Genomic DNA, 27,490 nt, shown 5'->3' with positions numbered 1-27,490 from the left:
AGAGTAGTAAAGGAAAGTATCTAGAAGCATCATTGTTATCTAGAAAATGATTTCCTGTACATTAGATCTCTGCCATGAAAAGATTTTGTCCCACCTGTTTTCTGGCGATAGGGCTAAGATTTTTCTCAATAATAATCTAAAGGAAAAATGTTACCAAACCAATGAAAACCCGCTCTTCTCACCAAAGCATATTCCTTCCATATCTAGATCTTCCTTCTGTGGCTGTAAAGAGCTACAGCCTGCAGTGTGGAATAACTTAGATATCATCTGAAATTTGTTTCTTGCAAATCCTTGTAAATGCTGCTACAATTCTCAATTACTGATCTCCATTTTGCAATTTTCAATCTCTCAAATCAATGCCTTGGGCTTATGTCAGGCTGAGTGCAGTGGGAAAGTGTTGGAATGCTTGCAAAGCTATGCCAGGACACGATACTGTGCACGTAAGAGCATTACCAGGAGGGTGCTGCCACATACTTGAGGACGAGGACACCCCATTCTTGCCAATGCATACACTTGCTAGCAATACAGCTCCGCAGTTGAAAAGCATTGCTGCTGTCTTTTGCTAGTTCCTGATTTAACACACTTGGCACAGCTGGCCCAGCAGCAGACCTGCCAGTTGGTTGCCTGTCACGAGATCTGAAGCAGAGGCAGAAATGCTTGGCTGCACAGTGAGATTTACTGGCACTGTGACAGGAAAGTGAGAGGAAAGGGCCAAACAGCTGAAAATACAGAGTTGGACAGTCACTGTCGCTGAGAAGAAACTAAAATTGCTTTTCTTTTTGCAAGTTAATTTGTGAATGAAGTAACTCCTGAAGACTTTCAACTATGGAGTTCGTGAAAAAAATTGAGAAAAGCCTCCCTGCAATTTTTTTTTTTTTTCCTTCCATGGACATAAGTAAGACACCTATGTGTCAAGAGGGTCTGAGGCTTGAAAGTGTCAGGTGATCACACAAAATGGGTTTCTAGCTTCAAGAGGTCACTGTTTGGTAAATCCTTGATTTCTATAAAGGTGGAAAATGAGCTGGAGCAGTTTAGCTGAAAACTCAGGGTGCTTTCATAACAATCTGAGAAAGGTGGGAGGCCTGTAATTATATTTTGGCTTCTGACTTTTTTCTTCCTATCTGTAGCAGTTCTGGAGTGCTTTTCCTTCTTGATCTCAGAAATGTTCGTGATATGGAAAAAAAAAATTCTGCTTCAGAATAAAAGCATTTGGTTTCAATTTAAGAAAAGACATGCTCAGCTTATTCAAATGAACAAACTTATGAAAAAAAAAAACAGGATTTAATCCTTGATTAAAAAAAAAGCTTGGAGGTATGGCTTTATTTTTGTATAGGAGGAAAAGAAATGTGCTGATATTTTAAAGCATCTGTATATTACAAATGCTTTCACCCTCTGCCCCCTCCTTACTGCAACCCTCTCAAAAACCCTTTTGAAATAGTGTGAAGAACTAAGATTGCTGATGGATGAAACCCAACAATTTTATAAGATGCTGCATTACTGATGAATTTGACAAAATATAAACAAATTACTGTTTGAGCATATCTAAAGATATGCTCACATGTTGGCTAAAGCCATAAAATAATAAAAAAAGTTAAAAATTTAAGCAACTAAGCTTTGTAATGAATAAAGGTGTCTACCCAAAAAAACCAGTCTGAATCGCATATACTGGAATTCAAAAGATCCATAATTTCAGAGTACTTAAACTCTGAGATTTCTGACTAGCTCAAAGAATTTGTGAAGGCATGTATCTGTTTAGACAAAACAAACATAGCTTTTCCATTAAAGAGGAGTGTTAAAGCTGATGGTTCAAGAACAAAATGCACTGTGTTTGCACTTGATTAAAATTAAATAGTTTTCTTTCCATTTTTATACACTGAAGCATGTTTTCATTTACTATGTAGCTCAGTTTTGTTTTAGAAAAACACAGATTAAAGTTCTGTTCTGAATAAAGAGACACAGAATGTTAAATATCTGGCACAATTTTGTTTCGTATTTTGTTGTTTACAATTTTACTGTGGACCTTAAAGAGCTGTAAAGAAAAGAAGTATTAGTGCTGCAATTTTGCAGAAGCTCAAGGTAAGGCAGCCACAGCACATGGATCTGCATACATAGTGTCCTGTCTTTGTCTGTGCACTGCTTCCTGTCATCATGTAATGCCACTGAGATATCTCAGAATGATAGACTGTCCTAAGTGACTCTACATCCATCATCAATGTTCATCCAGCCATTTTATAATGTATGTGTACTTTAAGCTTACATCTACTGAAATTCTTATCAAGCAACGCTGTTTATGAAGTATACAGCAATTGCAGTGGTTGTTTAAAGGCCAATCTATTCAAAAACACAGACAGAACAGTGATATGAGATATTTTGCATGAAGGACAGTAATCCTAGCAGCTAATATCCTACTAAACAATACAGAGGAGTATAATCTGCAAAACATTTTATTATTGTATATAATACCCATTTTTTCCCTCAGCTTCTGCTGCATGAACAGTTGATAATAATGAAAAATAGAAAACAAAGTTTATGTGAGAATAAAGGTAAATTGAAGTTTATAATTATGAAGGTGTAAACTTCAAAGAGCAACAGCACACAGATTAGAATACGTGGGAACCTGTCCACAAAGTTGTACCTTGAAAACCACCATAATATCTGAATTCTCAATTCTGAATATGCTGCAGTTTCCTCCTCAGCTTCAGTTTTATTGCAAGCCTTGCAGTGTTTCCATTGAGCAAAATTACATACTACAACCCCTTTATATTTAAAAACCTGTTTACATTTGTTATTAATTGTTGTATGTTGGGTTGGTTCAGTTAGAGATTTTAATAAATGTCAGGTTGGTTCTCTGTACCCCTATTTTCCCTCACAATGGTTTGCTCCAAGTTGCTTACCACAGGAGCTTTCCCATGTCAATCTTGTAACCACTCCCTGATTCTTCTTGAAGTTCTATATCAATCACCCCACCTTTGCAATGCTATTTGTCCCAGAACACTGTACCCATCTCTGTTATGTTCCCATAAGTTGTTATAATCTATGTCACTCCCCTGTTGTCTGTCCCTATTGGGCAAGTGGGGTTTCCACCCCTATCTGCCCACCCCCTATTTAACCTAATACTTTCTTTGTCCCGTCACCATTTTACCTTGCACCGCCTGGGAACGTTTGCTCCGACCATCACTGTGACCACACATGGAATAAAATGTTCTCAGGCAAGCAAGCAAGCAAAGTGTGCCTTTCTCTTCCCTTCGCTTCCCCTCAGCGTGAAGCTACCAAAGCTGCTTACCCACACTGGAGTGCTCAGCACTAGCAGGGAGGCAAACGCCATAGCCCTGGCGTGCCTGCTCACGTGGCGGCTACGGTCTCACAAAGGCAGCTCTAGCCGGGCTTTCCAGCTGCTTGAGGTCGTAGCGAGCAAAAGCTGCAAGTGGCGCCCAAGCCACGGGATGACCAGCGACATAGCCAGTGCAGGTGGAACTCACCGCAAGGCACTCTGGAGCCACATGGAGCCACGCTGTCTCCGCACGGGAGAGCGCCTCATGCTGGACTGAAACCTGGAGCATTGGCTCTGTGGAACAAATCAGCGAAAACTCCACCAGCCTCAAAGGATCACGCACTTTTGTCCTGCTGTGGCCGTGAGGGAGAAAGGTGTAACTTCTCACTGGTCACAAATGACACTAAGAAGCCGTCTTTGCATGCTCCCATGGCCACGTTATCAGCCCTGCCCTCTCCCACCAGGGAGGGCTCTGTCATCTCCACCCCTCTGTCTCAGGAATGGGGCAGCCCCCATCCTGTTTCCCATGCCCCGCCTCCGCATTCCCACAGTCCCCGGGGATCTGTTGGGGGGGGGGGAAGACAGGGGGAGTGGGAACAGACTTGCGAAATCGAGCAGTTGCTTTTAACTCCAGTCTCCTATACCAGGAGAGGGGAAAACCTGAAATGGGAACCCCTTCCCTATGAATCCATAAAAGAGATCTGCAAAACATTGAGAGATTTCAGCCCGAAAAGCCCATTTTTTAAAGGCATTTCAAAAGCAACACTGACATCAAAAACAATGGTGCCAGCAGATCTTAAATGTCTGTTCATCTGCTTACTTCCATCAGAATACAAATGATGGGAAAGAAAGTGGAAAAGATTACCTGCAGATCTGCTTCCAGAAATCTTGGAGGGCCCATATAGCCTCGATTTTGCGAAAGAATCGATAACTTTAAACCACCTTATAGGTGAAGGAGAGTGGAGTGAGGCACAGCTGCAGGCTAGGGGAATTCCAACTGTGGTGCTGGACATGTCCAGGGGTGCAGCAGAGCGCACATTCCTGGCCATGCCCACCAAGGAGCCAATGTTACCATATACAGCAATTAAACAATATGTTGCTGAACCTTTTATAGATTTTGTGGACCGGGTCAGGGTGGCAGTGGAGAGGCGTGTAGAGGGATTGGAACTCCAGGACAAGCTCGTCCTAGAAGTAGCATCCATGAATGCTAATGAAGTGTGCAAAAGGATCATCTTAGCGTTGCCGGTTTCACCACCGCCAACCCTCAATCAAATCATAGAGGAATGCACACAGAAACCACCGCTCATAATGGAGGAGATTCCGAGGAAACCTCGAGACAAAGTGGTTGCCTCAGCTGCTGTGCCTTCAAAGAACTCAGTTCCAAGGCAGTTTCCATCTAGGCACTGCTGTTTCCACTGCAAACGGGAGGGACATTTTCTAGCTCAATGTCAATTTTTAGGGAGTGCACCACCCGAGGCAGCAGGAAGTGGTGAGGGGGAGAGGGGAACTCCACCTTTCAAAAAAACTAAAGGGAGACTGCAGACTTGCTTTGTGTGCAGACAAAAATGAGGCAGGTAACAGCGCTGCAAGAGGAGCCGCGATTCATCATATAGTACCATCAGTAAGCAGTTGTCTCTCAACAACAGACAACAGGGAGCCTTATCGGCTTCGACTCACTAACCCTGTCCATTTTTGTTCTCAGGACTGGCAGTTCTTTATAGCAGATGCAGAGCTTCTATTGCACATCTGCCACTGCAAAACTTGGCAGAGAGAAGATCTCCTAAACTGTAGGTACCTCATTGTTGGGGACACAAAACACACACCACTGGAGATAGAGATTCTTCCTGTGATTTCCACAGTTAACCCGAGGACCTTCTATCTCGCAGCACGCTGTGTCCACCCCCCGCCCCCCCCTTCCTACCAAAGGGCCAAATTATTGCACAGGCAATTCCTATTCCTTGTACTCTGTGTAATGATCTGGAACTCTCAGTCTTTTACACTGAGAAGTTGGAAGAGGAAAAACCCCTTGTATGGTGCTGCCTTAAGTGCGAGGGGCATTCAATACATCTTCAGGGGATGATGGACACAGGAGCAGACGTGACGGTCATTCCACCACACAAGTGACCGTCACAATGGGAGCTGCAAAGCGTGGCCATGCCAGTCTTAGGACTAGGTGGGCCTCAAACTGGGAAACAATCCAAAAACATAGTGCAAATTAAGGGTCTGAATGGGCTATTGGCCTCAGTATGCCCATTTGTAATTGACAGCAAATTTACCTTGTGGGGGAGAGACACCATGTCCCAGTGGGAAGCCAAATTGGAATTTCTGGCCCCCAGAATTTTTAGGTGTGGCCACTGAGGAGCGCCCCACACAGAAACTGAAATGGCTCACAGACAGGCCAACCTGGGTGGAGCAGTGGCCACTGAGTAAGCAGAAGTTGCAGGCGCTCACAAAGCTCATAGAGGAGGAATTGGCAAAAGGTCACATTGTAGAGACAAACAGCCCCTGGAACTCTCCAGTTTTTGTAATTAAAAAACCGGGGAAGGACAGGTGGCGACTCCTCCATGACCTGAGAAGAATCAGTGATGTTATTGAGGATATAGGCTCCCTCCAACTGGGTATGCCATCTCCATCTATGCTACCCCAAAATTATAATTTGGCTGTGATTATTTCTTCCAAATTCCTCTTTACCCAGACGACACTCCTCGCTTTGCTTTCTCTGTGCCTTCCATCAACAGAGAAGCCCCAGTGAGATGCTACCACTGGACAGTACTACCACAGGGTCTCAAATGCTCGCCTACTATATGCCAGTGGTATGTAGCCAGGGTTCTGTCCCCAGTACATGCCAAGTAGACATCCTGCATTTTCTGTTATTACATGGATGATGTGTTAGTCTGTGCCCCTGACAGCGAAGTCCTGCAAGAAGCATTAGAGGACACTATTAAAGCTTTGTCGGTGGCAGGATTTGAGCTGCAAAAAGGAAAGGTACAATTGCTGCCACCCTGGAAGTATCTGGGCCTAGAAATTAACAACAGAACAGTTAGGCCTCAGCAGATACAAATAGATAACAATACAAAGACGTTAAATGAACTCCAGCGCCTGTGTGGATCCTTAAATTGGATCAGGCCTTGGCTGGGGCTCACCATGAGGGATCTATCCCCGCTTTTTGACCTGTTAACAGAAAGGGAGGGGGATGAAAATTTAGGCTCCCCAAGAGCCCTGACTCAGGAGGCCAGAGCAGGACTCGAGAAGGTCCAGACAACCATCACGAGCAGGCAGGCCCACTGTTGTCAACCAGGGCTGCCTTTCCACTTCATAATACTAGGTGAGTTACCACATCTCTATGGAATGATATTTCAGTGGGACAAGGGTCAACAGGATCCTCTCTTAATAACAGAGTGGGTGTTCCTCGGCCACAGACAGTCCAAAAGCATCACCAGGCCACAGGAGCTGATGGCCCAGCTCATAATGTGGGCCAGGGCTCGTCTGCAAGTGTTGGCAGGCTGTGATTTCACATGTGTCCACCTTCCCATCAAAACTTCAACAGGAAAGATGACCAAGGAGACCTTTGAACACCTTTTGAGACAAAATGAAAATTTGTAGTTTGCTCTGAATAGCTACTCAGGACAAATTCAGATTGGGCACCCTGGTCATCATTTGTTCAATACAGAGTTCAAATTGTTGCCAAAAGAAATACAAAGTACAAGACCACTCAAGACCCTGACAGTGTTCACAGACGGGTCAGGGAAATCCCACAAGTCAGTGGTGACTTGGAAGGACCCAGAGACTCAGCTGTGGGAAACAGATGTTAAGACAGTAGAAGGTTCCCCACAAGTAGCTGAGTTGGATGCAGTGGTAAGGGCATTTGAGAAATTTGGTGAACCTTTCAATCTGGTAACAGATTCTGCTTATGTTGCAGGAGCAGTATCAAGGGCAGAACATGCTGTCTTAAAAGAGCTCTCAAACCAGGTCATCTTTAGCTTGCTTGCAAAGCTAATACACCTGATTTCCCACCACAAGCATCCTTTATATGTGGTGCACGTGAAGTCACACACTGATCTCCCAGGCTTTATTGCCGAGGGGAACGACAGAGCAGATGCTTGGGCAGCCCCATTACAACTAGGAGGCCAGCCAAACATAGTTGAGCAGGCCAAGCTCAGCCATCAGCAGTTTCATCAAAATTCCCCAGGGTTGGTATGCCAGTTCAATCTGCGGTGTGACCAAGCAAGGGAAATAACAGCCATATACCCTAACTGTCAGGAGACAGCCTTACCAACACTGGGAGCAGGTGTAAATCCCAGAGGACTCCACAGTTGTGAGGTACAGGAAATGGATGTCACCAAAGTCCCTGAATTTGGGAAACTCAGAAATGTCCATATGTCAGTAGACACCTTCTCGGGGGCAGTTTTCGCTTCAGCCCACATAGGTGAAAGAGCTGCAGACGTGAGAAAACATCTCATACATCTCATACAAGGTTTGCAACCTTGGGGGCCCCAGCCACAATTAAGACTGATAACGGTCCAGCTTATACTTCCAGAGTGTTCAGTAACTTCCTGCAGGAATGGGGGGTTCAACATAAGACAGCGATTCCTCACTCCCACACCGGCCAAGCAGTAATAGAAAGAACTCACCAAACATTAAAACAGGTCCTCCGAAGGCAGCGGGGAGACGTGCGAGTGCTGTCACCACACGAGAGACTCTGCAAGGCATTGTTTACTATCAATTTCCTGAACTGTTCTTTTGACAGGCCAGAACTGCCAGTACTGAGACATTTCAAGCAGCATCAGCAGCTTCAGCCAGAAGAGTGGCTTCTGGTGCTGGTGAGGGATCCAGATTCTAAAGAAATCCAGGGTCCTTTCCCACTGTTGACTTGGGGACCGGGATATGCCTGCATATCCATGCCTTCAGGGGTAAAGTGGGTCCCCAGGAGACAAGTGAAACCATATACACCAAGGCAAGTATTAAGTCAGGATGATAAGGTGCCTGTGGATGCAGCAAATGATGCCACTAACCAGGGGGTTGCATCCAATCGCAGACACCGCAAGGAGGAAAGGGATTCCAATCTCTTTCTACCTAAAACAGTGCAGAGAAAATTTTCCCTGGAGCCAAGGGGAAAATACTTTCAGTTACATGAGTTTGATTGTGTTCATTTGTTTACATTAAAGTTGTTTTCCTAGTTTCCCTATCCTTGATCAGCTCCACCACCATCTCCAAGCCCTCTCCATCTGCAAAAGCAGTCGTCGCAGTCGCAGCAGAAGAAGAGACTGAGTGGGCAGGTGACTGCAGGAGCAGTGAAGAAGTTTAAACAGCTGTCTTCTTTATTTAATATAAAATGGGGAGATGTTGTATGTTGGGTTGGTTCAGTTAGAGATTTTAATAAATGTTAGGTCTCTGTACCCCTATTTTCCCTCACAATGGTTTGCTCCAAGTTACTTACCACAGGAGCTTTCCCATGTCAATCTTGTAACCACTCCCGGATTCTTCTTGAAAGTTCTATTTCAATCACCGCACCTTTGCATTCCTATTTGTCCCAGAACGCTGTACTCACCTCTGTTATGTTCCCATAGGTTGCTGTGATCCACATCGCTCCCCTGTTGTCTGTCCCTATTGGGCAAGTGGGGTTTCCACCCCTATCTGCCCACCCCCTATTTAACCTAATACTTTCTTTGTCCCGTCACCATTTTACCTTGCACCGCCTGGGAACGTTTGCTCCGACCATCACTGTGACCACACATGGAATAAAACGTTCTCAGGCAAGCAAGCAAGCAAAGCGTGCCTTTCTCTTCCCTTCGCTTCCTCTCAGCGTGAAGCTACCAAAGCTGCTTACCCACACTGGAGTGCTCAGCACTAGCAGGGAGGCAAACGCCATAGCCCTGGTGCGCCTGCTCATGTGGTGGCTACGGTCTCACAAAGGCAGCTCTAGCCGGGCTTTCCAGCTGCTTGAGGTCATAGCGAGCAAAAGCCGCAATTAATAACATTAAAAACATTACTTAGGCTTAAGAAAGCCTTTTCAGTATTTTAGCATATTTGTCTCATGAAACATCTATTCTATGTTTTCAGCATTTCAAACACTGCTTCTATGTCAGTAGTTCTAGAAATATATTTTGGTTCTGAGATTAGGAGCCAGAAAAGCCAAACCAAATGTATTGTGCCTTTTTGACAAAGTAACTGAGGTTTATAATTAATTACAACTTATTATTAATGCCATGTAATTAAAATGTTGAACCACTGCAACATATACTGATTGAAAATTTTATGGCTTTGAGGCTATCCTCTGTAGTTATCCCTTTTATACCAGGCAGAAATACAAAGTTGTGCTATTCACAGTAATTACATGAAACATTTCAGAATAATGTAGCCCAATAATTGAAAATTTACCATGCATTCAGACAATTCAGCTGCAGATTTTATAGCCTTAATGCTCACTGTTAAAACTACAGTTGACACAGGTAACTGGGGGGTTGGGCTGGCAGTGAATGGAATAAACGAAATTATTTACTTAATTTTGTACTTGTAAAGTAGAACTGACTTGCCTTCCTATCCTCCCTGCAAGATGCTGGGTGAAAGGCTGAGTGCAGATTTGCACTTTTTGCTCTTGCTCAAGTGCATTTGGATGACTTGCAGATGTTGATAGGGATTATATTCTATCTCTGGACAGGATTTTTTTATAAATAACAGAAATTTTGGTCATTATTAATTATAAATTCAAAAATCATAGAATAATAAAATGCTTTGAGATGGAAAGGGCCTTAAAGATCATCTAGTTCAAACCCCCTGCCACAGGCAGGTCTACCTTCCACTAGAGCAGGTTGCTCAAAGAAAATTAAAAGATCACAAACTATTTTGAAGTAATAGCATGGACTTCTATAACTGAATTGGAAATAGTGCATTTTTCCATGCTCATAATTTCTGCCATATTATTGTCTTTCTATATTACTAGCTATTGTCTGTCTATATCACTAGCTTCCATTACAAATGGTACAATTTGCAAACTGGGATACTAAAATTGCACTGGATAAGTTAAAGTCATGTTGAAAATCCAGAAGAGATTGGAGATTAATCATACACTATGTGTTGAGGAAGGGTTTTTCCTTTGCACAGAAGCAAGTGTGAAAATGGAATCAAGCAGTACAAAAATATAGCCAAGAATTTATAATATTGATCTATTCCAGGAATGTATGCAGAAATCCACTATGATTCAGATGGTCAGATGCAGTATCTTCTAAGAATGCAGTGTAAAGAATTTCTCTGTGTTCCCTTAAAAGCACAAACTTCTCCAAAAAAGTCGGGTTTGAGATTATCTTCCCAGACAGGGAGGACAAATTCACTTCTTACCTATTCTTATCAATACTAAATCACAGCATTTTCTCTTTTAGATATTAGTCACTTTAACTAGATTGTTCTTTTTCTTTGATTATTTGCTATATCTACAAAGAACTTAAGGGGGTGGAAGTGTTTATTCAGAATTCCATCTGCCAGTTCCCCTATAAATATAATCTTTAGTTGAAAAAGAAATTAGTAAACACATTACATGGCAAAAAAATAACTTCTATAAAAGTCAGAGCCACAGTCTTTTCTCAAGAGTATATCCCAATTTTCATTAATTTTCCCCCATTAATGTATAAGAGTTCATGTTTGTCCCAATGACTTTCCATTATCGAAATAGTTTTGGTCTAAAAAGACAAATGGATTATTATACTACAAGTGAATAATTTGCTTATTTTCTTAACCAGATATATCACTAATTCTACCTTTCATAAGCAACAACTCCTCCCTCCTTCTATTTTAAGTTATAGTGTGCATTTGCCTAAGTAATGAAAATGAAATTAACTTCCTTCCACATTTATTATTACACATCTTCATATCAAAATGCAATTTAGGATAAGGTTAAGTAGAATAAATATAGCCTCTCTATTGCTTTCAACTGACAGGAGCATTGAACTGGCTGGGAAGCAAGGTAAATGCAGAAGGAACTATGAAAATATTATCATCAGCTTTATTTAGCAGCACCATCAAACTGTATAGAAAGAAATTACAGCAATTTGGGAATTTTGATAGGCTGAGATCTCACTTGTAGTACAATATTCATTGACCCTGAAATACATAATGTGAACTAACCTCGAGATGCACAAGCTTCTGTGGGCAACAAAATATCAAATTCACATAAGGAGGCTTTACATTTAAATTATGCAAAAAACCAAGATATTTTGAACATACATTAGGGCAGGATATGGTCCTTTGAATGTTATTCTCAATGCTCGTACCAGCAGCAACCGTCATCTGCAAAAGGGGGCAACAGAGATTCTGCTGAATGGAACAAAGTTTTGTACAGTACTACAATATATTTAAATTACACCATACTAACAGATGAATGCAATCATTCAAACAGGCTTATCTAAGAGAATACTGATGTGGCTCAACTGAAATTCACATAAAGAAATTGAAAGTATTGTTACATCTCCTGGCTCATGAAGTACTGAGAACAACCAAATGGCAGGTCACTTTGGTGTTCTGCACTGTGTTCACAGAAGTGGTCTCTGAAGCACTGTCAAACAGTCCAAACACTAGGGAGAAATAATCCCATGGCTTCTACCTGAGATCTCTACATAAAGCAAGAATTTTACCTGTTTGTGATGTTTGAAGGAACATCCTTCTCCCCTATATTTAAACATCTTATGGGAAAGCATCAAAATAAATAAACCTATTAAATTATTAGGTACAATTTACATATTAAATTGATAATTTTTTCATGATCAGACTTCCATCTTGCATCAAGCAATCATAAGAGTATAAAAATAGTAGGAAAGGAGCTATGTGCATTTAAAAAATCTGGAAATCCCTTCAGCTTCTGAATAATGTATTTTAGCATTGAATGCTATTTATTCTCCTTTTTAACACTTTCTAATATATTTCTGCAGAACCCAATAAATAACAATTTTCTTTAGACAAACCTTGACTAGTAGGCAATCTGACCAGGTGGTATTTCTTCAGATTTCAAAATTTACTTCAGAAGAAATTAACAGCAGCCATTTTCAAAAGTTCTAGATGTAAAAAACCCAGCATTTTAGACTAAACCATTAAAAATTTTCTTTCTACTGCTGAGAGCATATGTAACAATACATACAATGTTCATGCTAATTATAGTTGAGCTTAATCATTTCTCAAAGTAAATATTGACCTAAACTTTATTTCTGTGTTTATTTGCTAACTCAATAAAGTAAACCTGGTATTTAAAACAGGCAAAAATACAGTCTTTTTGGATTCAAGCATTTTTAACATATGGAAGACACAACTTATTGCAAGATGTGTTTTACAGTGAATTTACTATTATAATTCGAGGAAGTTAAGCCTGACTGTATATTACAGCTTACTTTTGCAGTAAACAAAAATGTACACATTATCAATATATTTAACAAGGGCCACAGGCAGGTATCCACATCCATCTATCTTCAAATCACATATTTGCAATGATCCTCACATTTTGATTTATAACAGTTTTAAATACTGGAAATATTTTTAAACTTTCAGTCTTTTAAAGGAGAATTATGCAGTCATATAAAAAACATTGACTTTTAAGAAAAACTCCCTGTATGCTGACAAATACTTAACTTCTTTCTGTTGGATTTCCCTTCTTTAGATTTACAGCCTTAAATATTTGAAAATATTTTTATAATGCTATTCTCTTTACACTTAAAAATTATTTCACTTCATAAAGAGCAGCTACTTTGGAAAAGATAATTTCCATGCAAAGCAACTTCATGTGAATCTATGTATTGTGTTCAGATGTATTTATACCACCACCGTTCCAGAATTTTTTAAGGAAAATACAACACATATTATATCAGCATGGCACTGTTTTAAATAAATAATACTTCAGCACAAGTAAACACACACATTATAAATTTTACTCTTTTTTTTACATCTTTATTTAATCATGGTTCAATGGTTCATAAATTACATCTCAGTGTGTATGTATATATACACATATATATACATATACACACATCTACTAAAAAATGTTGAAACAAATGCATCTGGATTAATGTACAAATAATTCACAATTTTTTTCACATTTCCATATGTTTCATATATGATTTTTTTCTGATAATTTTGCGCTTATGTTTAAAAAGGTAGATCTACTGTATACTTTTGACTGCTGCATCTGAGCTCTATTAACTAATTTATTCTTGTTGTTCATCACTGTTAACAGCAATATTCTCTGAGTAACATTATCATAATTTTTAAATCTTGTAAAAAACTTCCCCCCTCTTTCCCCTTGTAAAACTGGGGAAGACCCACAAAAGACATAGTGAGAAAAGGTATAAAATGAATTCTGTTGAATTCAATTCTAGCAGCTGATGGGGTTTAAGTCCAGTGTTTTGAATGTTGGCAAACTTAACACAGTTGGAAATGAGAGATCCCTGATACTTCAATGTTATAAGGTTATTTCCTTATAGCCATAGTAACTTCCTATCCAAAATGTCAAGTGTAATACAAGTGAAAGAAAAATATTCCATTAAAAGTATAAAATTTGTGCATGAATTCTAAAATTGTTTTTCTTCAAACAATGTATGTTTTGCAATGTACGATGCAAGTGCATCACATTGTTGTGAAGATATTACTGGCAATCATTGGAGGTACAAAAATCTATGAAAGAGTTATGCATTGTAAGTAGTGCAGCAATTCCCATTCATGCATGTTGATGAAATATTTATTCCATTCAGGAATGCATCTAATGGTATAGCATAAACTTACTATTTTGTAGCTCAGTAACTACAACATACTTGAATTAATATTAATGACACTTCCTATTACATTTTGGGCTTTCTGGGAAATGTTTAACGGAGGAGAAAATTAAAGTTCATCAGAGGAGAAAATGGGGTTAAAAGGGAGACAAAATTCTGAAAATGAATCTCTAGAACATGCATATATTCTTGCTTGGGGTGAGCACTTTGGCTACTATTTGCTGTAAACCACATGCAGGGGGACAGATCCTCAAGCTGTATCCTACCGATGGACTTAGAAATGTTTCCAGTTTACTTTTCATCTTTCTTTTGGATTTCCACATAGAAGAGCCTTGTGTGAGGCTGTGACACATCTGAAAACGTTTTCAGAAAATGCATTACCTACAAAATGCCCACTAGGTGCATACACAGCCATGCTACACCTCCTGGAGTTCCCAAGACCACGTGAGACAATAATCACAAATAATGGCACACATATGCAGCTAACTGGCCGGCCTTTCACAACCAGATGGAAATAGTGGCAAAGGATATATGAGACTATAATTTCAAATTTCTGTGAAAGCAATAAAATTAAATTAAGTTTTACCTAATTCTCTAAATTAACCTATGAGAATTAGGTCAAAACTCATTAATTCCAACACTGGTATTCCTAACCTTACAACATGAAGCAACTGCATTTTTAACTAGTTACTTACACTGGGTTTACAAGTGATCTTGCTATCCAGGTCACATGAAAAAGAACATATTTTCCTAAGTACCAACATGATTATAATCCAAATCTTCTTAGCAAGTCCTCAGTCAAAGCTCTGGTAAAGCAGGAAATCCTGCACTCGGTTATGATACGAGCAGTACAGCTCTGATTTCAAGGCCACATCCAAAATAAAGACAGGGAATATACAAGAAAGTCAGATTTTACAATAAGTGGTGTGGAAAGCTGCTGGAAAATTCAAAGATACTCACTGAATAAACTTATTTTGGAATAAACCAGGGCAGAATCTTTCCCAGGTTTTTTTTTTTTTTTGATTCTATAATGAAGATTTTGGATAAGTGGAAACTACTTACTAGAAAATAATGATAATCCTGCTCTCAGAAATAAAAAAGTGACCCTTGGAGCAATATTTGTACATATGTATGCACACACATTATGCATAAATAAATATGTTTGATGATGATAATCTCGAAGTGAAAAAAAAAGTAAAAAGAAGTAACAAAAACCACCTATAAGCCATCTATATCGACATAGGTCCAGTATTCCTGTTGACCTGCACACACTTTGTCCATGGGAGCACTCCCACTAAACTACTGGGAACTTCCTATCACTGCACAGTGAAATCTACATGCAAAAACTGGCAAGATCTATTCCTTAAATTCTAATATGTAGAAAGACAGACCTTGCAGTCTGAATAGTAGTCTTGCCACAGTATCGTTACATGACAGAACAAGGTAAGCTAATACCTCATTAAGTGAGCATTTTAAAGAGAAAATAAGATTAAAATATATTTATTTACCTGTATCAAACTAACTGAACTTTCTAATTATTATTTGATTAATCCCTTTAAAGTATTTCAATAAAATCACCACAGTTAAAATAAAATCTTAGATTTACACTATAAAATATTTACAATATTTTTGTAGGAGATGCTTATTACAATGAATAAAGATTCTGAACAGTGATCACAGAAGCAGAGTTTGAGTTCATATATACATTAAAACATCTCAAGATTGAGCCTTTGTGCTGTACCAAGGCAAAGAAATAATTCAGCCATGTATTCCATCATTAAAAATTTACTTAATGAAAAGACTCTAAAAAGGAACTGTCTGAATAGTTCTCACTCAAAAATGAAAAAATATTGCCTTGCCTTTCCTTTCTAATTGTCAGAATTTCCTCCACATAAAGTCTTTTTTTTTTTTTTTTTTTTTTTTAAATTACAAGTGCAGAAAACAAAGGACATGCTCATTTCACAGAAGCACAGAATCAGCAAGGTTAAAAGGCACCTTCAAGATCATCTAGTCTGGCCATCAACAAACTGTCACCACCATAATCACCCCTTAACCATATCCCCAAATGCCAAAGCCAGACATCTCTTCTTGAGCACCTCCACAGACAGTGACTTCACAGCCTTCCTGGGCAACTAATTCCAATGCCTAACCACTCTTTCAGTGAAAAAACTTCTAATATCTAATCTGAACCTCCTCAGGAGTGGCAACTTAAGGCCATTTCCTCACATCCTTTCACTTGAGACACAGCAAAAGAGTTGGATCCCCACCTCCCTTCAGATAGCTGTAATGAGAGGCAAGTTTTCCCCTGAGTCTCCTTTTATCTAAGCTCAACAACTACAACTCCCTCATTGCAACTGTGGTTCAGATTCTTTGCCATCTTTGTTGTCCTTTGAAAATGCTCCAGCAACTCAACATCCTTTTTGAAATTCCATATTGTGTAAAAATATGAAACTATAAGAACCTTGCACAAACATGGAATCCAAGGCACATTTTTTGGGTTACCCTGGACAGTGTTAGTTACTGGTTTTCAAAGTAGGTCTGTGGAAATCATGCTGACTACTCTTTTGTTCTGTCTAATGAAGCACAAACATTCTGATATTTATGTTCCAGGTTCAATTCCAAGTCATTTTATTGATGACTGGCATGGAAAAGAGGAAGGAAGAAAGAGAGGGAAGGAAGGAAAGGGTTGAGTGGAAGAGAAAAATAAAAGAAAAAAACAAACAACCAAAGACACCTACAGTGTTGTCCTGCACTCCCTGAAATCCTGCTCCTATAATCAACCAGTTACCAGACGTGGCCCCAGCCTACAGTACCAATCTCTCTTCTCCAGGCTGTGAGGAAGGTAGAGACAGCAGTTCATACACGTGTACATACTGCCCTGCAAAAAGACAAGTACTGTTTAGGAAGGTGTGTTAAGACTGATGCTAAACTGTGCACATGGCCCTTGGAGAACAGACTGCTGAGAGATCCAGGTCAGATGGAACTTGAGCACACACGAGGTGCCTATACACATCTCAGAAATCTCACAGATCTTGTGAAAGAGAGAAATCTCAAAAACAGGACAAGGATCACAGGGACTATGAGAGTTTTGTTAAAGAAAAAACTAAGAAACACATTCCAAACACAGTGATTGTACTTGCTCTGATTTGAAATCTTTGTGTCCTGTAGTCTCATTGTATGACTACAGCAGACAGCAAAACCAAAACCATACCTAAATAGTTCTCTACAGCCTCATACAACTTTGATTGCCCAAGGTGATGCCTATTCAAAATCTGTTCCTGTTTCACTCCTCAGATTTCTACATAAAGAAAAAAACAAGTCAGTGAATCACTTATTTTGCAGTAATACGTATTTCCCTCATTTTCCTGAAGGCATGTGCCAGCACATCCAGTTTCCTTCAGAGGGACAGTTTGCCCTCTGATTTCCTGGAAGCAGGGTAAAGAGAAGGAAATGTGCCCTTGGGTGAATGCAGAATGCAGCACCTGTGAGCCATTCTGCTCTGCCTGGGCTCTGGAGGACTCTGGAACACAGATATTCTGTATGATTGGGAGCCAACAAAAAGGAGCAACTGGTACCTCATTTATAACTATAACCTCATCCTAAAAGCCCAGGGAATATGGCTAACACTGTTAACACACAATTTTTTCATAGTCTGCCCCCTCAATAGAAAATATGTGTACAGATATATAGATATCTGAAGTCTGGAAAGCATTTTGGTGGAACTGTTCTAGTTTGATTTTTTTTTTTAAGTGTTTATTCTTCTAGATAAGATACTACTGAAAAAATTCAGCTTGCTCTTGGAAGATATGAATGGGACAGGCATAGACGGTGGTAATTCCTTGGGGATTTAATGCTACTCTATTGGATCAGCTTCCAAGCAATCCATCTCACTGTACAGCACTTAGCAGGTCCTGAACAGGTCAGGGCTATCACATAAAATCCTGCTGACTTAAAGGAATTATTATTTAAAATAATCTGTATTATTTTAAATAATAATTTATTGCCACTAGCTTTGCTAGGCAATTTGCAAGTATAGCTCTGAGAATATTTCTTTTATGAACAATCTGGGATACATGTGTCAGAGTCCAAGACATCCCTCTGGCTGCCCTGGCTGTCTTGAGACCCTGGCAGGAAGTCAAAAACAACTGTGGCTTCAATTTTAGCCTGTGGAAAGCTGTCAATTTTATATGAGGAATTACAAGTCACAAAGGTTTTAGTAGTGTGATATTTGAACTAACACAGGGTAGAAAAATAGAATTTTGGGATTTTTTAGATAAGGGGTTCAGGGGACAAGATGGAGGGATCTGGGTGTGTCCTGACCTTCTTCTTAGTTTTCTTGTCCTCCATGTGTTGGTGTGATGGTGACACTTTTCTATTGGTTTAAGGTAGAGATTCACTGTCTAACATAGGTGATGGGAATTGGTGAAGAAATTGTAAACATACACACGTAGTTTTGAGTATATAATTTGGGAGCCACCCAGGACTCAAGGCCAGACTGCTATGGCTTCTGTACTAGGTGGACCACAGCAGGTGAGAGAGAAAGAACATATAGATAAGAAGAAATAAACAACCTTGAAAGCATAATCGGAAGCATTCCAGGCTCCTTCTTTGGCTGTGTTCAGGCTAGGGAAGCAAAGACTCTTTATGATCTCTCTTGGGGTCACCCAGACCTAGGAACCCCGAGAGAAATCCACAACATGTACAATGTTTCCAAGCACTCTGCTGCTTTTACTTCATTTACTTTTTCATGCAAATATAGAAGCCTAACTCACAGATTTCAGGTACAGTAGTTTTATTTGCATTTAAATATCTCCTTCCCAGTTTTTTAAGATACCAAAAGGCACCCAAATACCAAACAAACATACACTGTGCAGCAAAACATTCACAATTTACACACAGTTTCAAGAACTCAGAGTAATTATGATGCTGGCAAGCAGCTTAAAGCACAAATTAACAAGATTTTGGTCTTTTTCTTGGTTGTTCATAATGCTTTGGGCAACAGCCAGATGTCAGAAATTAGTTCAATTTCAAATTAACATCATTTGAAAAATGAGCAGTGGCAGATGCAGGCAGCAAAACTACACTTTGGAAAGACAGACCTAAGGTGGAGGGAATCAGTGGAGAGGGGTTTTTTATTTACATACAAATAAATAAGCTGTAAGTGAGGAAGAGGCTGAACCAGAAGCCTCTTTTTTTTTTACTCCTGAAAGAATCTGAAAATTAGAGTATTTATGGGATTGAAAACTATTATTTGCATTAGACCTTAGATATAGTTTCACATTTTGCATTTCAACAGGGCAGGGAAATCACGTCTGGATCCTTTAAATAATTTAATCTTGGTGGAATAACTAAATAACAAAATAACTTTTTGACCTGGTGCCTCTGAGGAGGGACCCCAGGCAAAGGATCTGCTGTGATTTTATATCCTCACAGTCCAAGCGGAGCAGTCTGGGGGCTGTGGGTTCCTGCCTTGTCTCTGAGTTTCTGTCCCAGGCACTGAACCTGCACACCAAGCTACCTGCTCTGAATGCATTCTTCAACACTATCTTGGGATGAGATGCACATAAAACTGGTTATTCCTCTCGAGTAAATAGTTAAAATGTAGATTTCTACATTTGACAACTTGCCTAAGTTCGAGAGGTAGACAAGCCAGTCCTTCCACAAAATCTTCCATGTGAAACAGTATTAAGAGTACATTAGAAAATGGAATGAAATTCTAAAGGGAAGAACTGAACTATTTTTGCTGTAAATTAAAAATAAAACTTTGCACGTGAAGAAAGCACACAGGACTGTTTGTCTTTATGTATTGAACCAGCATGTTTATCCACAAAATCTTTTTAAAACTGAAACTATCACCTTTGACACTGGTTTAAAACTCAACACCACACTGAGTGAAAGCTTGAATTTAAAATGCTCCAAGAAGAAAATAAGCGTTGGGAACTTTTTGCTTTGTTTATTTTCTCCATATGCAACATTCCCTTCAGCTACTTGAAGCATAAATCAGACCAAATTTCCTCACAGAGTATGTTGGAATAGCTACAACTTTTTAATGAAAATAAACAGAAATCGATGTTGAAAATCTGTTGAAGAAAATGACAAAGGTGCTTGAAGTTGTGTATACCAGACAACTTGAGGAAAGTGAGACAGCTGGGTACATCCATGACTCCTGTTTTCTTTGCTATGCTGCTACTAGCTCCTGATGCTGCAGCAGGGACCAAGGAGTGGTCCAGGAAAGGGTTTCCTGACACCTCTGATCTTGTTTCTTTGCACACAGATATTTTACTTAGCCAAGAACACGATTTTCAAGTGTAACAATAATTTTCCCGTGCCCATCTAAAACTTAGACAACAGTACAGCTTAAAACACTAAATTAAAGAACACAGACTTCACTGATTACAATGAAAAGAATGTAATAAAACGAGTAAAATACTACTCTGGCAACAATTATTCAAACAGCCAAAGAATTAACATCAAAGCATCACTGGATAGATATTGCCTATATTTTTTCTGTCTCACCTCTACAGTAACATGTAAAATATAAAAACATGAAACATGTAAAAACTCCAGATCCAGACAAAAGGAATCTTTTTGAGTACATCAAACTGCAAATATAGACAAATGCATATATAAAAAAACATAGGATCTAGTTTGCAAAACAGAGATATTTTGTTGATCAGTGTAAAAAATCCAAATTTAAACCCTGAGGATCTGACAACACTACTAATAAAATTTTTTAATTTTAATAAAAATTAGAATGGTTTGACATTATCTGGGGCCTTAAAAATACAGCTTTCCAATGTTTATTTTTTAAAAATCAAAATTCTACATCTTATCATCACTGAAAAGTCAGCAAGTGCAGCAACCTGTCATATGATTACACCTGTACATTATGCGTCCTTCAAGTATTACTTTTATAATCTGTATAGTGTTCATAAAACATAGCAAGAAAGGGAGAAGAAAGATGTGAGCTAGTAGGGCCCAGAAGAATCCCCATAAAACACACAGCCAGCCATCATGATGTAATGAAGATCTTAGCTTTGTTAGTAGGACAAATTTCCTAACAGCTGAGAAAGGGCAGATCAAAGAACCCTGATCAGTTAAAACACCAGATGTCCAGAGAAGAAACAGAGAGCACAGGTTAGTAACTACCCACTATGACAGAGAATCTGTACCAAGAAAGATGAAATTGAATGATTTGCACACCTTATCTAATTTAAATGTAATTCAGAGTGCTTGAACTTAAAAGCTCAAGATTCCTGACCCTTGAGGGAGAAAAACAGGTTGCTTCAAAGGTAACTAAAATTAAATGGCTTAAATGTAGCATTACCCTCTCTCTTAGCAAAAAAACCACCAGCCTTTCTTCCTAAGGAATGACAAGTAGAGACAAGGCATTTTGTTATTGAATTGCATTTTTTCTTGGCAAAACAGAATACTTTGCTCCAAAAAGTTGTTTCTTCACCACTGTAGCATCATCACTGCCCACTGGCAAGCATGGGGAAGGGAAACTTTAGCAGGTACTAAATACAGTGGACTTTCTGGTTGGTGCTGAAGATCACAGAACAATGTAATGGATTGGAAGGGACTTCAAAGCTCTTCTAGTTTCAACACCTTCCATTGGACCAGGAAGGAGGCATCTACAAATTCTCTGTGCAATCTGTTCCAGTACCTCACCTCCAGTACTTCACAATAAAGAATTTCTTCCTAATATCCAATCTAAACCCACTCTCTTGCTTTGAAGCCATTCCCCCTTGTCTTTTTCTGAACATGCTCTTACAAATTCTCTCTCCATGCTTCCTATAGGCTCCCTTCAGGTACGGGAAGGCAGTAATTAGGCCACTCCAAAGCCTTCTCTTCTCCAGCCTCAACAGTCCCAATAGTCCTTTTAGCCTTTCAGCACAGGAGAGGTGCTGCATCCCTTCTAATCATCTTGGTGGCTTCTTCTGAACTCACTCCAACAGGTCAATATCCTTCCTGTGCTGGAGACCCACCACATCTCTGACAGAAGGAGGCTTAGCTGAGCTTCCATCTCAAAAAAAAAAAAAGAATTGCTAACTATTCATAAAGGATATGTTCAGATACCAAGAGAACATCTAGACCAAAGCACCAGTGACAGCAATATTTTCCTTACAGTGTGTAAGGAGTATAGGCCTTAACTATAGCAAATTTATTCCAGCTTGGAAACACTCACACCACCACCCCCCCCCAAAAAAAATTATTTTCAATAATAAATCCTTCCACCACGATATTGTGTATTTTAGATGCAAGTGACATTAAAAGCTAATTTTAATGTAACCTGCAATACCACAATTCCACAGAAAGCACAAAAGAAAATATGTCTCATGGGTATTAAGAAACTGCAAAAAGCAGTTACAATTGCAAATATGGAGACGACAGTAAATTCACTAAAAGAGATATTGCTGATTGACCAGCCAGTTACTACTAGCCTCTTGAAAACAGAAAGCAATTCAAATTCATACAACTTGAAATGATTCAATAATATTTTTATTTCATTGTGATCTAAACTAGGTTGCAGGTAACAGTGTGCCTAAAGAGTCACCCTGGTTAGGCAAACTCATGGGAATGTCTTAGAAGGAGTATCTTATAAGCAGTGAAAACAGATTTTGCACGTGGTAGGAGGAAGGGAAACAGAGACAATTCTTTTCCAGTTTCTCTTTGCAATGGATGCACAGCTGCCAAGCCCACATCTTGGAAAACCCCTAACATGATATTTCCTAAAAGTAGAAAGCCAGAAGTGCCAAGGGGATAGTCACATTCCTAAATTTGAATATGCAAGTGCAAGTGTTTCCCTGGCAAGTTGCCCCAATTGTGAGAAAATATATCCAAGGGCGACAGTTCTCTATAGTCCCGAAGACCTGACTTTTGAAATTAATCTTACTGGTATCAACAGGAAGGGTGCAGGGCAATCTAGTGTCTCTTGTAACTAAAAACTATCTTGACTTAGCAGTTACTTCACTGATTCTAAGGTGTATTTCTCTAAACATTATCATTTTCATGGATATGGAAGAGGTGTTCTGTTAGGACACACTGTGATTTTTTTTTTTCCTTCCTTCCTTGTAACTTCAAAGTATGATTAATTCCTGACTTTTTTTTTCATTTATTTGTTGCTTTCAGTTTGGTTCATGAGTGTTCATGACATTAATTAAAATGGGACACTACAATTTTTTGAGTTGAAACATTACTTAAAATTGTAGCAGTATTCACAGGAAATAAGCTTGGGAAGAGCTGGTTACCAAAATGATGACATTTAGTCAATACTTTATATTTCAACTTAATGTTATTCAATTGAAAAAGTCATGTTCTGAATACACTATATTATTTTTCACCATATGTGTATTAATTAACACATTCTCCAGACAATGGCTTGACTTCTGCACTTGTGTGCATCAAAGGAACACTGGCAGAAGACATGGCTAATAATCTTTGAGTCAGAAGGTCAGTGGTTTTAATCATTAAGACAACACTAGTTGTGGAACAAAGATCATTATATCAATACATGCATTCCTTTGATAGTCTCAGCTATGACTGTCATGTAACTATACTTAACAGAAGAATTGTCTTTTTTAGCTCAGAATCCCACTCTTTTTGTCAACAGTTCTCCCTCTTTTGATGCAATTTTGACAGCTTTATTGTTTTACTCATTCATCGGTCTCAAATAAAATGAGGGGTTTAATGATAAGCATCTTTAAGAGAAAAGAAATCCAATAAATTTTGCAATCCTATGTGATACTGAGTAGTTCAAGAGTTTATAATGAGAGAATGACCCAGTGCTTCTACAATAATATGGGAATTTTAAGGAATCATAATTATGATCTCATGACAATTTATTTTGCAAACATACTCTGTTTCAACCATCATCTCAGTAAAACTGAAAAGAGAACATTTTAAATGCAAATTTAAGTCAGTTTATGTGATTATGCAGCTTCTTCAGTTCCATAGAATCATAAAACTATGCCCATAGTTTGGATTTGCTGTTCAAGAGTTCCCACGCACTTGAAATCCTGCTAGAAACTACTGAATTGTTATAAAAAAAAAAAAATTATATGCATGACATTCTAGTGCAAGTTTAGTTATCACTCAAGCATTAAAGCTACCTGTGTCCTGTCCCCCACTGTGACCCTGAAAGATCATCTCTCTTTTATTTCTGTCTTAATTACCAAAAGCATTTTCACTATAAGACTACAAGTCACGATTTAAAGGATAAAACCTCCACACCATGCCCTAGGAACCCACAGTTGTGATCCCACAATCCAGATAATCTTCTAGGCTGTGACAAGAGTGGAAGGTTTTCCTTTTCCACTTCTTTATCATGCTGCCAAACAGATCAATTATTCACTGTCACCGTAATAGTGACTCCAAGGTGATCAGATATTGCAATGATGGGCAGGTAAGAGACTCAGAAAAAATGAAACCATCTGCTTTTCACTTTCCTGAGGGATTAAAAAGAACCACCCTTTTCTCTTTTCCAGTTTTTCTAAGACTCATCAATTTCTCTTCATATTTGAACTTCCCAAAAGAATTCTGCTAAATGGTAAAATACTGAAAGAGTGCAACTGGTGCCTTTACTGAAAATCTCACTCATATAAAAGCCTGGTTGGGTCTGTTACTCCAGTGACTTTATGGTTGTAAGTCTCAAAGACTGAATGTCAATTAATAGATGTGGGCTCCTCTGTAGCCATTTATTTTTAATTCCATCAGAGCGGCTTAGTGTTAAACATGTGATGGAAGAAATGTCAGTCAGAGGAAAGCAGATGGGATAGCTAATTTTTCTTTTGCAGTGTTTACACAATGATGAAATTTTTTTAACTCTCACAGAAAAACAAGAATACCCCACTCACATATAGCAGTATTCCTCAGCAGGCTTTAGACGGGAAATTGCCAAGTTCTGATCTGATTTTATCATTAGGTAGCCTGGCAATAGAATGCACCAGTAAAGGTATGAGTCTACAGTCCATGTCTGTCGTCCTCAAGCTCCAGGTGCTGCTCGGGTGTCCAGGCTGAACACACTTCGGTGTGTTCATCTAGAGCCTCCTGCTCCCTCAGGGCATGTGCAAGCTGCACACAGAACAAAAAGTACATTTTATAACTTATTCCTTATCTATATAAAAGCAGGCAAAGAGTAAGAGTGAAAAAGAAGCCCCACACAGACTGTACTGACCAGACACAGAAACAGAACAAAATATGCCAGCCATAAGAATGGCTGTGTTGTGCCACAGAAGACCTCTGAATTTATCCTGAATTACCTTGCTGCAGAAGGGAAAGCAGCATAGCTGAACCAATGGTGTGTGATGTCTACGAAGAAGGAACATTCACTAACTCAGGAACAACCACAGAATACCCTGATTTGGGATACAAAGCAGGGATTTCTACATTGCTCTGCACCATGCTATGCTGAAGTGTTAGCTTCCCTGAGGCTGCAGTCAGCTGCATAAATTCATGGAGCTCCAATAGAGAAGACAAAATTATTCACATATCATAAGAGTTGTTTCTATGGTCTTGGATGACTCAAATGACTCTTATTATAACCTTCAAAGTTAAAAAAAACCAGAAACTTGCATTTTAAAAAATGTAGACAGAGATTCTTAAGTAAAGCTTGTTAAAAGATATGTCATTTCAATAATAATATCAATAATTGGCAATAAACAGGTGGCAAATTAATGTTCTGTTTGCATATAACAATGCAGATAAGAAATAATTCCTACAGCTGCCAGAAGAAGAGTAAAAGAATCTACTGCTCTGAGGCAGTTCTGCTGAATTTTAAGTTATATGGAACACAAACACTAAACCCTTGCATGCTGTGTAGAGTAAAACTAGGCCACCCACATGAGAAAGCCTCTCTAAAAATCCTAAATTCAAAAGGCAGCTAAGACAATCAACCTATTCAAAGTATGTGATCTGAGTACTTGATCTTCAGTAAAGAAGATGCAGACTGCAACTTCTCAAAGCCATGTTGTTTATGGCTGAAGAATTCCCTTCAGATTTGTCTGCTGTGTCAACAGAAGTGCAAAATAATGGAAAAACATGAATGAACCTCACTCATTTTTCACTTTCAAGATGAGAAGAAGCAAGTTTATCTGTTCTGGAGAAGTGAAACAAGAAACTCTTAACTAACATCAAGAATATTATGAATGAATTAATGAATTATCAGGGCTCCTGCCTCACATATTTACTTATTTGCAATTATGTAAGACACAAATAAACTGCAACTTTTACTTCTCGATGAGTATCTTTTCAGGTTATTTATGTGTTCTGAAACCTGATTTCCAGCTTTAGGGCCATATAAACCACAAGAGATGTCCTTAAAATCTTTCAGTGGTTGGACATCATTTTAAGTTAATTCCAGATAAAAAAATATTTAACTTTTCTCCAAAATAGAGCTTTGTGAAATATCCAAGGTATATTGGTGATGAAAAGAATCACTTTTGCTCAATACATTATTGCCATTAAATAGATATAGAATAGATATATTCAGTGCTGCTGCTTTCAGGAAAAGCTGTTAACAAATACCTTCCAAATCGTTGATTTCATAGTCTTTTAGTGTTCAAGATTATTCAGTAAATAAATATCTTGTCAGAACAACCAGCACTACTGCCAACTGACCTAATTATTATTTATATTATTAAAAAAAATGCAGGTTGTTTTTTTTTTTAATATATTGTAACCAATATGTACATTCCGTGGAGTTAATACACAATCATTTATAGACCTCCAAAAGTACCAAAACATGAGGTGGTGATAAAAAAAAATAAACCATGTTACATTTGGATCTGATAAATTCCCAAACACACAAGGATACTTTGCTGTTCTTGGTGCACCAGCATTCTGAAACCACACTTTGGAGAAAGGGCTGGTTTAAAACAACTAAATCACTTCCTTAAAAGTAGAATACTCATAGTAATACTGCTACTACTAATAAAAAAACTTCAATTAGGCCTTTGTGATATTCAGGAATTTGTATGTGTACTTTCTTCCATGTCAGTTCCTGACACTATATGAAAAAACTTGCATGAAAAATCTACTTACACCTTGAAAGGGGAATGAAGTGTCATATCTTCACCTGCTCATGTTTTATTATGGTTTTGAATCCTTAAATCTTTCTTTGTTATTTATCTTCCAAATGACACACTGCTGTCTAATAGGCTCTTGTCTTTCCTAAATTACTTTTAAGTATTGAGATTTTAGCGTATAAATTATAGTTCTAGAAACAACAGACATCCACTGATGATAAATTCAATTGTGAAACATGTAAAATATCTTAAAAACCTGGAAGTTCCAACCTTTTTTTCCAAGTACAATAAGCATTACACATCTTACATAGTAATGTACTCTTTTCTGTGTTTCCACCTCTGTTCCATCCTTCCCTTAATTTGAGATGCTAGGTTTTTACACTGTATACTCTTTGTAGTCAGGATTACATTTCCACCTTGCCTGGAACAGTGGGCCCTCATGCTTAATT

General features: G+C 38.8%; 1 protein-coding gene across 1 annotated transcript in view; it reads right to left on the bottom strand.

The window, feature by feature from the left end:
* The window catches only part of PPFIA2 (PTPRF interacting protein alpha 2), a 317,236-nt gene that overhangs the window by 149,947 nt on the left and 139,799 nt on the right, over positions 1-27,490 (bottom strand). Inside the window, exon 3 of the mRNA XM_053942047.1 lies at positions 11,489-11,551. Coding sequence (XP_053798022.1) covers positions 11,489-11,551 — 63 coding nt within the window. The remainder of the gene's footprint in view (positions 1-11,488; positions 11,552-27,490) is intronic.

This window comes from Vidua chalybeata, chromosome 5 (assembly GCF_026979565.1).
Source record: "Vidua chalybeata isolate OUT-0048 chromosome 5, bVidCha1 merged haplotype, whole genome shotgun sequence".
Taxonomy (NCBI): domain Eukaryota; kingdom Metazoa; phylum Chordata; class Aves; order Passeriformes; family Viduidae; genus Vidua; species Vidua chalybeata.
This window is presented reverse-complemented; position numbering and strand designations above follow the sequence as displayed.